The 15,694-nt window shown below is 37.9% G+C and overlaps 1 protein-coding gene across 1 annotated transcript; it reads left to right on the plus strand.

Annotated features, from left to right (window-relative positions):
- Positions 1–10,429: 10,429 nt before the first annotated feature.
- LOC110791389 (mannose/glucose-specific lectin) lies at positions 10,430–11,689 on the plus strand. Its single transcript, XM_021996132.2, has 4 exons — positions 10,430–10,575; positions 10,803–11,006; positions 11,124–11,387; positions 11,495–11,689. Exons 1-4 carry the CDS (start codon positions 10,555–10,557, stop codon positions 11,507–11,509), a joined length of 504 nt encoding a protein of 167 aa, XP_021851824.2. The 5' UTR covers positions 10,430–10,554; the 3' UTR covers positions 11,510–11,689.
- The last annotated feature ends 4,005 nt before the right edge of the window (positions 11,690–15,694 follow it).

The following is a 15,694-nucleotide window of genomic DNA, read 5'->3' on the forward strand; positions in this document are numbered from 1 at the left end:
ATAGAATTGCAGAACTCTAATCCACGAGGAATTAGGAAAAAACACGTACCAGGTATTTTCAGCGCCCACTTCGGCGCCCAGAGCCAGGCGATGAAAATAGGGTCTGGGCTGTTTTCCTTAGTCAGATTTGGATTCCTAGAATCCGGAGAATTTGAGATTTAATTGAGTCCTTTAGTGCGTATTAACCTTGTGACGGGATGCGTCTGGGCCCATTACGAACTCTAGGCTCGTTAGGATTTTAATTAATACGTGACTCTTACTTTCGAATCATATTAGGAATAGGATTCTCTCGCAATTTCTATCTCATTTAGGATTTATGTTGGAGTGCAACACCTAATTCTGACAGGTTTCTATCTTTTATGACTTGCCACTTTTAACAACTACCTATTACGGCAGTTACTATTTTTAGCAGGTTTCCATAAATAGCAGGTTTCAGGTGAAATGAAAAGGGGATTTGAGATTCATTATTTTATAGGAGATGCGTTGTCAAGTGGAGATTTATGTTTTCATCATCGAACCTTTCCCTTTCGGGAATGGGGACAAAAGTAGGTGTCTACACTGACCATGTCGCTGCTTCCTCGTCTAAGGAGTAGGTGAGCAGGGAGTCTAGGGACCCATCTCCCGATGGGGACGCGTCGATGCCCCAGCCTGCTTCGTTAGCCGGTAAACTCCGAAATAGTTAGGGCGACTTGTTAACTTTGTAATTTTTTATTTTTTTATTGACGTTGACATGTTGGCCCAGGTGATGTCTTCGAGCGGATGAAGAGGGCCGAGGTAGCGCAAATTCCTCCATCTGGAGGTTTCAGTTTAGAGGAGAACGACAAGATCCTTTCCACCGTCTACGCGGCTATTCCCAAGGAGTATGTGAACTCTCTTCTTGGGATTGACGAAGGGTTCTTCGGAGCCACGCAGTGCCTTGTTCTTGACGTAAGTACTTTATTAGTTGTTTTTACAAACTCTCTCCTTTTCGATTTTTTGAGGTGACTTGAGCTTGTTCTGATCTTTTTGCAGCTCTTTATCCGATGTGTCGCGGGCAGGCAGTACCGCTTTGACATGCACCAAGAGATGTTGAACCACAAGGACCGAATCGAGAATCGTGAGTAGTACGCCGAGAACATGGAAAAAATGATTAATGAGGATGCGGATATAGCCATCAGGTCTGAGACTGCTGTTCTCAGAAAGGCCGAGGAGGATGCCAGAACTATGAGAAGAAGTTGATGGAGCATGAGGAGAAGCTAACTGCTCTTAGGACCGGGTATGCTGCCGTCTCGAAGCGACTTACCAACTTCTCTACTAAGGTGGACGCCTTAGAGGAGAAGCTCAAGGCCACCCAAGCTGAGATTGAAATTATCCGGGGGAGAAGACGCCAGTTCCTTCAAGCTTGTTGAGGAGGTCCTTCTGGAGAGTGCTCGGCGGGCCTGGGATCAGGCGATGGACGGGAAAGACTTTTCCTGGTTTAGACGTCGGATCCCGTACCAGATGGCCGTTTTGGCCGCTCAGCGCCTTGGGATAGATTCCCCCGAGTTTGTTAGTGACGGGGAGGATGAGGACGTGGAGGAAGAGGAGGTGAACTCCCCAAAAGATCAAGACGTCTAGGTGGTAGCTCGACGGCCCCTTGTCCTTAAGCCGCTTTATTTTAATGTTGTTTTCTGTGGCGTCGTAGGCGCTTGTAATAACAATGATGCCTTCGGGCATGCTTTCATTTGGTTTTGTTGCGCTTTGTGCGCATGTATGAATGTTTTGTGCCTTCTGTGCACGTATTATGTTTTTATTCCATCTCAGTTTTTATACCGACTTTTTCAGGAACAAGTTTTCTTTGCCCAATTGTGGATGGTTACCCCAGTGTTTTAGGTTATCAACCTAATTTGGGGCGCTAATCTAGGCCACTCCTCAGGCCGTCAACCGATTAGTCTTTTGTGACGCCTTCAAATGAGAAGGCGTCAATATGAAGTGACTACTTGTATAAAGTCAGGTTTTTGCGTTTTTACGTCTTATTATAGCTAATTAATCTAGGCCACTTCTCTGGCCGTCAATTGATTAGTCATTTGTGACGCCATCAAATGAGAATGCGTCAATATTGAGTGACTACTTCTATTGTGTCAATTATTTGCGTTGTTACGTCTTTATGTCACGATTTTGAGTTCTTTGATGTGTGGCTTGTTAGGCCGTAATGATAATGAGCGTATCAAAGTTTTGATAGGAAAAATATTATCATAGAGTTCATAGAGTTCATATTTAGCCATTTTGTAGGCGCACTTTACAGGCCGTTTTGTTGGCCCTTACATAGTTGTTAGGCCGTTTTGTAGGCTTTTACATTTAAAGTACTCTGACTAGTCTATTCAAATCTTATTCCTTAGCCACTTTTCTCTATCTTAACTGGGATACTCTCACTAGCCGTTGGTGGCTCTTCTTCATACTTTCTCTTGCCTTTGCTCCAGGCTGGGTCCTTCCTCCATGCTGACGGGTTAAGATTTGTGAGGTAGCAATCTCTTGCTTGCTGTTGATCTACATGTACAGTCCCGATTGCTCTGTCGTTACATACATACTTCAGGAGCATGAGATGGGTGACAACCACTGCTTTTATCTTGTTCAGAGTGGGACGTCCTAAAATGACATTATAAGCCGTGAAGTCCTTGACGATTAGGAAGTCCACACCCATCTTTCGTCTATCCTTTCGTCCTCCTATCCGTACTGGCAAGGTGATGACACTCACTGGGTATATGATGCTTCCCCTGAAACCAATGATAGGGTAGTGGATGCTCTTGATGTCTTGGGGTCGTGAGCTAGACGGCTTAGGCACTCCATGCTCATTATATCAGATGAAATTCCTGTATCTATCAAGAACGCTTCACTCTCATGTTGGAGATTTTGATCTCGACCACGAGAGGTTCGTCATGCGGAGTGGCTACTCGTCCTCCATCTGATTCACATATCTCTATCCACTGGTGACTTTCCTGATAGCATCACGTGACCTAGACGCCGGGCATAATCTTTCTGTCCCCTCATGGTGGGTCCTCCGGCAGCTGATCCTCCGGATATGACGGCTACAAATCCCCCTTCACTATGATTTCCTTCTGTAGCTAAGACAGGTGATCGACTTATTTTCTTGTGCTGGTTTTTTCCCGTGCCGTGAGTGCTCCTTTGGAGATAGTTCTTCAGGTGCCCCTTGGAAGCTAGGCCATCCAAGGCTCTCTTCAGGCTTCTTCAATCCTCGGTGTTATGACCTATATCTTCATGGAACTGGCAATACAGCTTAGGATCTCGACTCTCAGCAGGAGACTTCATTGGAAAGGGTCGTTCAAGGTCGAACCTGGTCCCTACGTCCACTAGGATTGTGAGAAGGTCTATATTGTATTCAAAATATTCTCTCTCTTGCGGCCGTCCTCTCTTTTGCCCGGGAGAATTGGTATCATTCTCTTTTGAAAGAGCCCAAGTATCGTTCACTCGTGGGACTTTCCTGTCCATCTTCTCTTTCTTTCCCGAGGAGTCTGTTGCCTCTCCAGCCTTCCCATCTTTGGACGCACTGCATATCTCTGTTGCATGAATAAAGGCTTCGGCCTCGTCCAAGACTTCTGCCATCGTTCACACACTTTTCTTTACTAAATCAAACTTGAATGATCCCTTCTTCAGACCTTTGATTAAATTATCGAAGGAGACGCCATCGGGAAAATCTGGGATCTGCCCTGCTTCCATATTGAAACGTTTAACATAGCTTCGCAAATACTCGTGTTTCCCTTGTTGAATGCGTCCCAAGTGCATACTTGTTTTCCTTTCTTCCTTGTATGCCATGAACCTGGTGCAAAATAAGGTTTGCAGCTCGTTGAAGGAAGCAATTGATCCTGGGGCAACCGTTCGAACCATTTGGACGCCACTCCTTTAAGGGTAGCTGGGAAGTATTTGCACCAAGTGGCTTCATTGGTTCCTTGAACATACATGTGGTGACGGTATGCAACTAGGTGCATGTCTGGGTCGGTAGTACCGCCATAAGCTTCAATAGTAGGAGTTTTGACTTCAGGCTCTTTCAGAGCGTTCATTATGGCCTCACAGAAGGGAGTGATCATGTGTCTCAACGTCAAGTTATTCAATCCTTGTTGGATATGATATGTTGGTTCACGGCGGCTTGAGACCATCCTAGGACGCATGCTCACTCTGTTTGGTGTCATCTGAGTTTGTCCTCGAGTGGAGGGGTAGAATGGAGCATTTTCCATAACCGGAGTGGATCCAGTGTTAGATAATTCAGACTCAGCTTCATAGTGATCTTGTCGTCTCGAGGATGGCCGTAGGATGGCCGGTGGATTTACTCGGGAAGGTTGTCGGGTTTCTTGCTCACGCCGAGGCGGAAGAGCTTGATGGCCGCGGTCAACCTCTGAGCGTTCCGCCAAAGGACTGGCTCCTCGGCTCGCTTGGGGACGGGAACTTACTCTTGCTCTCTAGACGTTAGATCTGAGCGGCATTCTGTTTATCCGAGTGACGCCTAGTCCGAGAGGCCTTTGCAGAGCCGTCCTTTCAGTGTTATATATCAACATGTTCCTTCGTATTACATCCTATAACGTGATGCTCATCTGCTGTCGGAAAGTGTGGTTCATTTGTTGTTGGAACCCTGCTAGGATTTCACGCAGCGATCCTACCGAGACGGGTAGGTTCAAATTTTCATCCAGCACGGCGTCCCTGACGCTAGGAATTAGATGGTCGCCTGGTGGGGGTGCCTCGACGTCCGGTTCCTCCTCAACAATTACCTCGGCCTCCTGGACTCGGTGCGGTGTGCTTCCAGCATTGGCGACTCGATTTGCTTCCTCTAGATGGTGTTGACTCCTTTCAAGGGGTCGTCGCTCCCCTGATTCACCATTGTACTCTTCACCTTTAGATTGCGGTTCAGCCATGATACTATACCTCCCCACAGACGGCGCCAAATGTTGTGGGTTCTTTTGTGGTGATGACGTGTCACGCGTTCCCCAGAGGTATCAAGTATGCGCTGACAAGATCTTCCTGCAACCTGCAAAACAAGAATATTCCCGTAGGAATATTTCCCCCGATGCCTAAGTAAGTATTGGCTAGAGAGAGAAGTAATTTGTAGAGAGAAGGCAGAGCAAAGATAGTTTAAGGTAGGTGAGAATGAATTGAATGCCCCTTTTACCTAGGGATCTGCACTATTTATAGGGATAGGGTTTCTTGGGAATTGATCCCTAAATCCTGGTTGCATAATTGGATGCCCTCTGAGATTGGGACATGTGTCCAATAGTAGGAGGTTTGATTAAACCTGATGGACCCCTTAAGCTTGGGCTTTAATCATGGATAACTTGGGATTTTTACCAAGCAAGTGAACCTCTTGGGCCTAAGTGATGAGTCTTGGACCAAAATATGAACACTGGGCCTGTATGAATTTGGGGTAGACTTGAATTGCCCACGCAAGTCTCATGGCTTATCGTGGTTATAAGCCAAGGCCACATCAGGACATGAGCCTGCTTAGAGGATGCCTTCTGGGCCTAAAGGGACCTTCCTGAGTTGGGCCTGCCTTTTGGGCTAACATAAGAAGGCCATATGTTACTTTTTAGTTTAGGCCACATCAATATCATTTAGATTGAATCCTAGACCAAAAAGAATAGGCATACTTATAATAATTGTGTTAATTATGAGAACCGACAAAAAAAGATGCAAACTATTTTTTTCGGTTTTCATATTTTGTGTTATAACCAAACGCGTGCCACGAACTATTGAGAACAAACCCTACAATACAATATAGAACAAATAACAAAGACAATAATAAAAGACACAAGTGTTTGTGAGGAAATTTAGATTTCCTCCCCTCAAATATTATCGTATTATTAAGTTCCTACAAAATAACACAATAACCCCTCAATTGATGGTTCCTCTCACCAATGTATTATCCCCTCTTATTTTCTAGCTAGGCCTAAACCCCCTTTTATAGGCTAAACTAGAAACCCACGTCTACTAGAATTATACTTGCTCCCCAAGTCTAAATAATTCTAGAGATTGTTACATACCAAAATATATCTACTTTCCTAATTACAATTCTAATTAAACTAGGAAACAATATATTAAATCAAACAAGTCCGTTTCGTATTTTTGTCAACTTAACTAAGTTGTGTTTATTTCCTAACAAACCTTCCCTTAAACTCAACTTAGTCTCTTCGCGAACTAACGAACAACTTTCGGAGTTTGCCTTCCCTTGAGCCAAAATTTGTCCCTCATTACCTCCTTCAAGTATGAAGAGATTTTGTTTGTTACGTCGTCCCGTCAAGATCACACTCCTAGCCTTGGTCAGGGCCGGTTCTGGGGCGGCGCGGGGTGAGCGACGGAACAGGGGCCCCAAATTTTAATTTTGTATATAGTGTAAATAGTCTCCTAAATATTCATAAAAATTAAAATGGAGCATTGGTTAAGGTAATGGGTTAATAACCCAAAGGTCATGGGTTCGATTACCCTTACATTGAAATTATATTTTGCTTGCTTGATTTTCGGACTTCTACAACTCTACTTTGAATTTTTTTTCCTGTTCAGTTATTGTTTGTAGGAGATTAAATGAATTTCCTTCGGTTATGGTTTTTTGATACTTCCAATGAATTTCCTTCGGTTGTTTTTATTGTTCCCCAAACCAAATCCTTCAATTAAATTTCATTCATTCTAGTCCTTCATTCTTCCCAAAATCTTGTTCAAATTTAATTCATCCTTCTTCCCCAAATTAAATCTCTTCTAATTTTTGTTTTATAAGGGATGATTTTTTGTTTAATAAAAATTGGATTGTCGATTAAAGTAATGAATTAAGGGCCCCATTTCGAAAAATTGCACAGGGCCCCATTGTTATGGCGTGATTATAGCCCCGGCACTGGCCTTGGTGACCTTCAAACGACCTCCCTCAATATGAATAGCATAACCCAAACCATCCAAACGATCCAAAGATATAAGATTGCGATCAAGTCTCGAAATGTACCTCACCTCTCGTAATTTTCGAGTCTTCCCATCATGTGTCTTGATCTCAACCTCACCTATACCCTCAACCTTAGCCTCTTCCCCGTTAGGCAAGGTAACACACAATCCATCACTTTGTTCATAAGAAGTAAACCACTCCTTCCTACAACAAATATGTTGTGAGCATCCCGAATCTAAAATCCAACCCTCTTTTGGATCTTTACTCTCCTCCACCATTAGAGCCATATCCTCATCAATAGCAATAGTAGCAGCACCTCTAACCCTTCCGTTCCTCAACGCCATCAAGTCTTCCTTGTATCTAGGACACTTTGATTGTATATGTCCTACCTCGTCACAGTACCAACACTTGATATTAGGGTTTGTATTGCTCGCCTTCTTCTTGCCTTTCCAGTTATTGCTACTACCCTCCGCTACCAATCCTGCTCCTCCATGGATTGATGATGATCCCCCTTGCTGCTTCATGAACCTCTCCGCCTCGAATAACGCTACCACAATATCGTCCAAAGCAATTGTTGTCTTCCCTACAAGTAAACTAGTTATCACAGAGTTATACCTTTTAGGGAGAGATGTCAACAATAAAATTGCTTTGTCCTCCTCCTCGATTTTCACATCTAAACTCGCCAATTGGGTGATCAATCCATTAAACTTATTCAGATGATCTTGTAGTGCGTTGTCTTCCTCCATCTCAAGTGAATAAAGGTCTTTTTTCAAGAACAACTTGTTGGCCAATGAATTAGATGCGTACATCTTAATCAATTTCTCCCACAACTCTTTTGGATTATTATCCTCTAAGACGTTGTACTTGATCTCCGGTGAAAGAGCCAATCTGATCGTACTAGTAGCCCGTAGTTGCATATCCTCCCACTTGTCCTTGTGCACCGAATCGGGTTTCTTATCCTCCAAAGTCTTGTGAAGACCTTGATGTGTAAGAATATCCTTAATTGTACTTTGCCATAATGAGAAATTCGTCTTCCCATTAAAAAGTTCTACCTTGTACTTGTTTATAGAACAAATAGCAAAGACAATAATAAAAGACACAAGTGTTCGTGAGGAAATTTAGATTTCCTCCCCTCAAATATTATCGTATTATTAAGTTCCTACAAAATAACACAATAACCCCTCAATTGATGATTCCTCTCACCAATGTATTATCCCCTCTTATTTTCTAGCTAGGCCTAAACCCCCTTTTATAGGCTAAACTAGAAACCCACATCTACTAGAATTATACTTGCTCCCCAAGTCTAAATAATTCTAGAGATTGTTACATACCAAAATATATCTACTTTCCTAATTACAATTCTAATTAAACTAGGAAACAATATATTAAATCAAACAAGTCCGTTTCGTATTTTTGTCAACTTAACTAAGTTGTATTTATTTCCTAACATTTTGATTTTAGTTTTATAAAAAAATATTGTAGAAAAACTATACTGAACGGGCCTTAAATGATATGGGGTCGCTAAACTGTAGTTGGCGGCGCTAAGTCGGAAGAGTCGAATATTAACGGTTTCTAGTTAGGTTTATGAGAAATATGTACATTAGCTCTGGGCCTTGAGGCTGAGCAAAATGCAATCATGAGGGCTATTCAAAAGTTCATATGGAGGATATCGCTCACATTACTGAACTCGGCAATGTGTTCAATGTCCGTGGAAAATTCAGTTGATTTGGATAAAATCAAACAACTGCTTCTTAATTTCGACAGTCATATTTAGCGGCATGTATATCGAGAAGTTAATTGTATTGTATATTGGTCACCAAATTACAAGCCACCAATTAAGATATACTTCCTCCGTATTTTAAAAAGAGATACACTGTGACTGACACATAGTTTTAGGAGAGTGAGTTGAATATATTAAAATAAGATGAAAGTGGGGTAGTAGGTAAATTATTTATTATACGGAGTAGTAAAAAGATGATATGAGTAAGTGTGGGGACCACAAGAAATAGAGAAGTATTAATATATTGGAAGTGAGGATCAAAATTCAAAACATGTCAAAAAAAGAAAGTGTATCTCTTTCCAAAATACGGTCGTTTAAAGAAAGTGTATCTATTTTTAAAATACAGATGGAGTAGATCCTTCTATAGATAGTACATTTTTATTATTTTACTTTTATAGATAAGTTAGGACATAGTCGTAAGTCGTAACACAATCTCTATCCTAACTTCTGTGTATTTTTCCATTTAAAAAAGATAAATAAATATATGAAAGATACTGCAGATTATGAACCACACAGGTGACATTTTCCATATAGAATCACGTGTGCTAATTTGGAGGCAAATGAATAACGTAGTTGAATGGATTAAGATAGGAGATTCTATAAATTCTCATCACAATTTCCTTCAATTCATTCCTTGGATGTTAACATTTTGGTACTCTGACTTTGTGAATATTGGAGATCATGGAGGAACGACAGTGGAAGCCATATATGTGGAATAAGAATCTTACATGCTTTGGACCAAAATTGATTATGCACGGTAAAATAAACTATGGACTACGTTGTAGCTAAGGTTTTGATACGATATTATATTCTTCGTATGTACTATCGTTTGAATAGGGCTGTAAATATGTCGATACGAGTTTTGGTCTGTTCATGTTAAGCTTGATATGTATTATTAGTGCACTAGCTAACTCGAGCTTGAACGAACTTTGAAAATGATTGTTCGAGCTTAGCTCGTTAAGAGTTTGGTACGTGGTTTGTTCGAATTTTGTTCATGAACACGCTCGTTTCATTTTAAGTTTGAGCCCGAGCTTAAATGAGTTGAAATCAAGCTTGATACCGCACAAAAATATAAATGTAAAGTATCTAGCTAGCTTTAAGAAACAGAGGGAGTAGTTAGTTGCAGGCCCGGTCCTGACCTTTTGAGGGCCCTAGGCGAAATAAGGTATTTGGGCCCCTTCCAAAATAATACGTCTTTAACAGAAATAATTTTTTTTTTTGTGAAATCCATTATATTGTTGAATTCAAATCAATAAAAACTTACTATATCTCCTGCAAGAATTTCAAAATCCGGCTCTAGTTGATTTCTTGAAATATTTCAATAAAATAAATACTCACTTAATTATAAGATAATTAATATGCGTAAAGAGATAGTTTTTGAAAATAAAGGTTCATTTTGAGCATATAAAAATACCAGTTAATCTAGTAGATACTATAACTTTAGAAGTTACTTTCTACCAATGAGCCAAGGAAATAACATGTGTATTTAATGCGTTGTTTATTACCAGTACTAAATTACTGGATAGACAATTATTTTGGGCCCCTTTCCGCCTTGGGCCCTAGGCGGTCACACCCCTCGCCTACCCCCTAGGGCCGGGCCTGGTTAGTTGGACAAAAACTTGTACATGCAAAATGATATTATAGGATAAGTACGGCACATAAAAATTCTCCGCAATTGGTAGGATGGACCAAGAGAATATGTTCCTGGCGACCTGGCCTGGTGATCCAAATACCACAACCTCTAGCTCTAAAATATTCGTGCATAGCCTATATATAGACACATATATCCTCGTTAACCATAACACATCATAATACACTTGAATACGTACTAAAACTAAAACTAAAACTTAATCATTTACAAACTGCATCACCTTTCCAATTCAAGGAAATGGCTCAAGCTAGCGCCAAGGTTAGTACGCTTGGTATCGTTTTTTATTTTCGATTTTCTGTTTTTTATAAAATTAAAATCCGAAATTAACATGATTAGGCCGGTATGAATATTTTTTGGTTCATGATTCAATTTAAATCATATACCTTTTAAAATAAATAAAAAAATAAAAAACTGAAAGCTAGCAGTGATACAAATTAAACGAGCCATTATTTTGTTTTGTTTTGATAATTTTTCACGTACACCAGGGACAAGTTGTTGTGAAGTATGGTCCTTATGGTTCACAAATGCCCGAAAGCTTTAGCATGGTAATCGAGGATTGTGAAACTATCAAAGAAGTGATAATAAGGCATGGATGGATTGTGGATGCAATTGGTTTCAAGATGGTTAAGCCAAACAGGGATACCACCACAAAAATGTTCAATGAAAACTTTGGTCATTATGAATCCAAGGTCAAAACTATAAACTTCTCTAACTTCTTGCATGTTTTGGATGAATTACTTATTTGCCTTATTTCAATTTGCATTATGAAAGTGACTGAATTGCATTATTTTCATGCATTTGTGTAGATTGTACTCAAATCCGGTGAGTATATAACTCAAATTAGTGGGACATACGGAAACTTCCTTCAATTGCAAGGTAAGGATCGTGCTATTGCCACACTGAAGATTCACACCAACTTATGTCCGGCTGGATATGGACCATATGGACTTGGAAAAGAAGTAACAAATGTATGTAACTTTTCATCGCCAGTCCCACCTCCAGGCCGTATTGTGGGATTTTTCGGAAGGCACAACCAGTATTTCGAGTCCATTGGAATTTTTGCCAAAACTGTAAGATCTAATTTTAGTTAGCATGAACGATTCTGTCTCTCTTAGATATTTTAATTACTAAAACATAATCAACTAATATGTTAATTGTTTTCTTTTGTCTAATTCAGGATTGTGCATGCTAAGTCTTCGGCTATCGTAATAGCCTCAAGCTAGCATTTAACAAAAATGCAACGGTTATGTGTTTTATGATTTGTACGTGTCCAATAAGCCACATATATATGATATATGTATACTATCAGTGGCCCCTCAATTATGATTTGTAATCGTAATTTTGAGTTGTATTGTTGCCAGATTTTCTTCTATGTTTTTTAGTTTTCCTGCTCATGTAGAACATATCATGGGGTGATGATAAAGGTCGCAAGTTGCGATAACATTTAGTTGTCGCAATCTTACGTGTCGCAGTTTAATTGGTACATATAGGCGACACGTAGGCTATGAGTCATAATAATATTTTTACTATCAATGCAATATTTTTACTATGAAAATATGTAAATAAGGTAGTCGATATAAATAAGGAAATAAATTAGAATATTAAGATTTTCCTAGTTTTTTTTGAAACATTTAAAGTAGGATATATAAACTAAATATTTTATTTTCCAATTTAAATAATGACACATAAGCATGTCATGTCATCATTGTGACACGGCTTAAAGGTCGCATGACCTTTATCATTTTCGCATATCATGTTCAAGTAAGGTCCTTCCCTATAACCATGTCGGTTTATCTATGATATAAACTCTTTGTTTTATATTTCATTTTGTGCCATGTTTACTTACCTTTAATTCTTCTGAATCATAAACTTGAGTACGTGAGTTTTGAACACTAACACAATAAGCTTGAAATTAATTATATCATTACCAATCTATACATAGTAGTCTATCTAAGTATCTATACCTAGTACTCCTTTCGTCTCTTTTTGTTCTTTACGTTTTTTCGTTTTGGGTATTTCAAAATGTTCTTTACATTTTCTTTTATATTATCACATAAATGACTTAGTATTCTATCAAAATTTGTGTCCAATTATTATTTTAACCAATTAAATTCATTGGGTCATTTAATCTCTCACACTTTTCCATTGCGACATTAAATTTTTCTCATTTCCCAATATCATAATTTTGATAAAAGTGAAAACATTATAAATAAACGTAATTTATCTTGTTTGAATAAAAAAGTTGAGGAATCTCGATGCAAATTAATTAATCGTTAAAACGGGTGAAAAATACCAAACGTAAAGAACAAAAAGAGACGGAAGGAGTGTTATTTAAAACCTCAAACCATAGTTATGACATGTGTCCACCTCTCCATCATCTCCATATTTTTTCCCTATTTTTCTTTTTATAATTTGATTGACTCATTATTATGTTATTCAATATTAATACTTGTATTAAATTTGAAAACTAAAGACACGGAAAAAAACAACAACTCAAATGATGCCCATAGTAAAAACATTAAAATAAATAATCACAAATCAATAAGCATTAGTACTTACGACTTAGTATCTTTGTAAATTCTTAACTTCAAAAAATAATAAAAGGATATATCAACCTCTCATCTCCCATGCCCCCTTTATAAATAAATTTTACTATCAACAATTTTTTGTTAAATCATTCACACAATCAACTATACACATCAACATTCATTTTTAGAGGTAATATGCTTTTATTTTATGTATTTTCTACCTTTTTTATGACTACGTCTTAATTTTTCCCGTTCATTTTTATTATTTTAATTATTAGGCCCCGTTTAGTTCACCTTTTTTCAGGACCTTATTACTTATTTCAGATTTAATCAGATCAGATCAGATCAGATCAGAAAAAATAAGTTCAGATCAGATCAAAAAAAACAAGTTCAGATCAGATTAGAAAAAATAAGTTCAGATCAGATCAGACCAGATCAGATCAGATCAGACAAGATTATTATTATTATTATTATTATTATTATTATTATTATTATTATTATTATTGGTATATATTTATATCATTGTTATTATATTTAATATTTTATTACTATTATTGCTTTAATAAAAAAAGAATGTTGTTGTCGGTCAATTAAAATCTATTACTTAAGGCATAAAAAAACATTAACAAAACATTCAAATTCATCATGTCCAAATTAAAACCATTAATTCCAGATCAGAAACGATATGATCAGGTCATGTTCATATCAGAACTGATTTTTATAGATCAGAACCATTATATATCTAGACCATAACTGATAGGATCAGATAATATCCAGATCATAACTGATCTGTACATATCATGTCCAGATCATGTTCAAATCTGAAAAGATCTTGTGTACATCAGAACCGATCCTTACAAAACCAATATGTGCAGATCAATTAAAATCGATTTGTACAGATCATCTAATCAGAATCGATATGTCCAGATTATAACTGGTTAAGATATCGAATCTGTACAGATTATGTTCAGATCAGAATTATTCTGCAAAGATCATGTCCATATTGGAATTGATTTGTATAGATCATGACCAGATCAGAACTGGTCTGTATAGATCATGACCAGATAAGAACTGATCTGTATAGATCATGTCTAGATCATAATTGCTCTGTACAGATCACGTCCAGAGCAGAACTGATCATGTCCAGATCAGAACTGATCATGTACTGATCATGTCCAGAGCAGAACTGATCTGTACAGATCATGTCGAGAGCAGAACAGATCTGTCCAGAGCAGAACTGATCTGTCCAGATCAGTACTGATTTGTACAGATCGTGTCCAGATCAGAACTTATATGTACAGATCATGTCCATATCAGAACTGATCTTTACAGATCATGTCCAGATCAGAACTGATATGTACAAATCATGTCCATATCAGAACTGATCTTTACATATCATGTCCAGATCAGAACTGATCTGTACAGATCATGTCCAGATCAGAACTGAACTGTACAGATTATGTCCAGATCCGAACTGATCTTGTCCAGATCAGAACCGATCTGTACAAATTATGTCTTGATAAGAACCGATCTGTACAAATCATATCCAGATCAGAACTTATATGTCTAGATCATAACCGATCTATCTAGATCATGTCTAGGTCTATCTAATATAAGTAATAGTTAAATCATGAGCAAAGTCAAATAAATAATAACAATATTATAAATTTGTGTAACATTTATTTTACATGTAAGTCGTTTAATATTAATAAATGTAGATTTTTGTTTAAACGTAATTATGAAGAATCAGATCAGATCAGATCATACCAGATCAGATCAGATCAGACCAGATCAGATCGGAAAAAATAAGTTCAGATCAGAAAAAATAAGTTCAGATCAGATCAGATCAGACCAGACCATATCAGATCAGATCAGGAGAAATAAGGGGAACTAAACAGGGCCTTAATCGTTTTTCTTTGCTATTTTTCAAGTTATTGTCGTTGATTGTTACTCCTACGTTTGGTTTAGGTTGATTTTATAATAACCTTAAAGGAGAAAAAGAGTAATAAATATAAAGTGTTTTTATTTATTTATATTTTACACTAACCAAATATTTGTGCATATACCTTAAAAAAATTATATTTCATGATACCTAAAAGTATGTTGAGTGATGTACGTTTTTGACACTTTATATATATAGGATCAAGTTCTGGTGAGAACCTCAGCTCCCTTAAGATGAGAACCACCTTACAATGAGAACCTCTAATAATCGTTAGATTAAAACAAAATGAATGGCTGAGATCTAATCTCGCCAATTAAATCAATTTGAATACGGCTCCCTTTCTCCCTCCTAATTGAACCGAAAGTTTCTCTCTCCTCACTCAATTTCTCTCTCCTCGCTCAATTTCTAACGCAGGCATCTCTCTCCTCAGCGAAAATACACTTGAAAAACCCCGAAATTATGTCGCAATTTTGCAAAGATTGCAGAGATTTTGAGGTATTTTTACATTCTTCTTTCTATTTTGTTCCTTTAATTGTTTTTTTATGTTGAATTTGCTTGAAAATAAACTCAACTATCTGCGAATTACTTGCTAATTTTATTGAATTATATTTCTAGGTTTTTAATTTCTCTGATTTTCATTGATAAATTTGCTTTGATATTTGCATATTGATTGATTCAATTTTCGTCTTGAAGTTGTAAATTCAGTCTAAATAAAGCATGGATAAGTTCCTTAATTTGGTTATTTAATCCAAATTTCTTCCGCGACGACAGTAAATTCGTCTAAAAATTTGCTAAATCGAGCTCAAAGCAGGTAATATTGGAATATGCTTAAGTTTGACAGTAATATCATCTAAAAATTTGTTGTTCAATTCGCTGCAAATTAACAACCTATTATTCTGGATTAAGT

This window comes from Spinacia oleracea, chromosome 3, assembly GCF_020520425.1.
Source record: "Spinacia oleracea cultivar Varoflay chromosome 3, BTI_SOV_V1, whole genome shotgun sequence".
Lineage (NCBI taxonomy): Eukaryota > Viridiplantae > Streptophyta > Magnoliopsida > Caryophyllales > Amaranthaceae > Spinacia > Spinacia oleracea.

Coding starts and splice junctions, on each gene's coding strand:
- LOC110791389 (XM_021996132.2), top strand. CDS start 10,555: ATGGCTCAAGCTAGCGCCAAG. Junction 10,576..10,802: donor TGGCTCAAGCTAGCGCCAAG/GTTAGTACGCTT, acceptor CACGTACACCAG/GGACAAGTTGTTGTGAAGTA. Junction 11,007..11,123: donor TTGGTCATTATGAATCCAAG/GTCAAAACTATA, acceptor GCATTTGTGTAG/ATTGTACTCAAATCCGGTGA.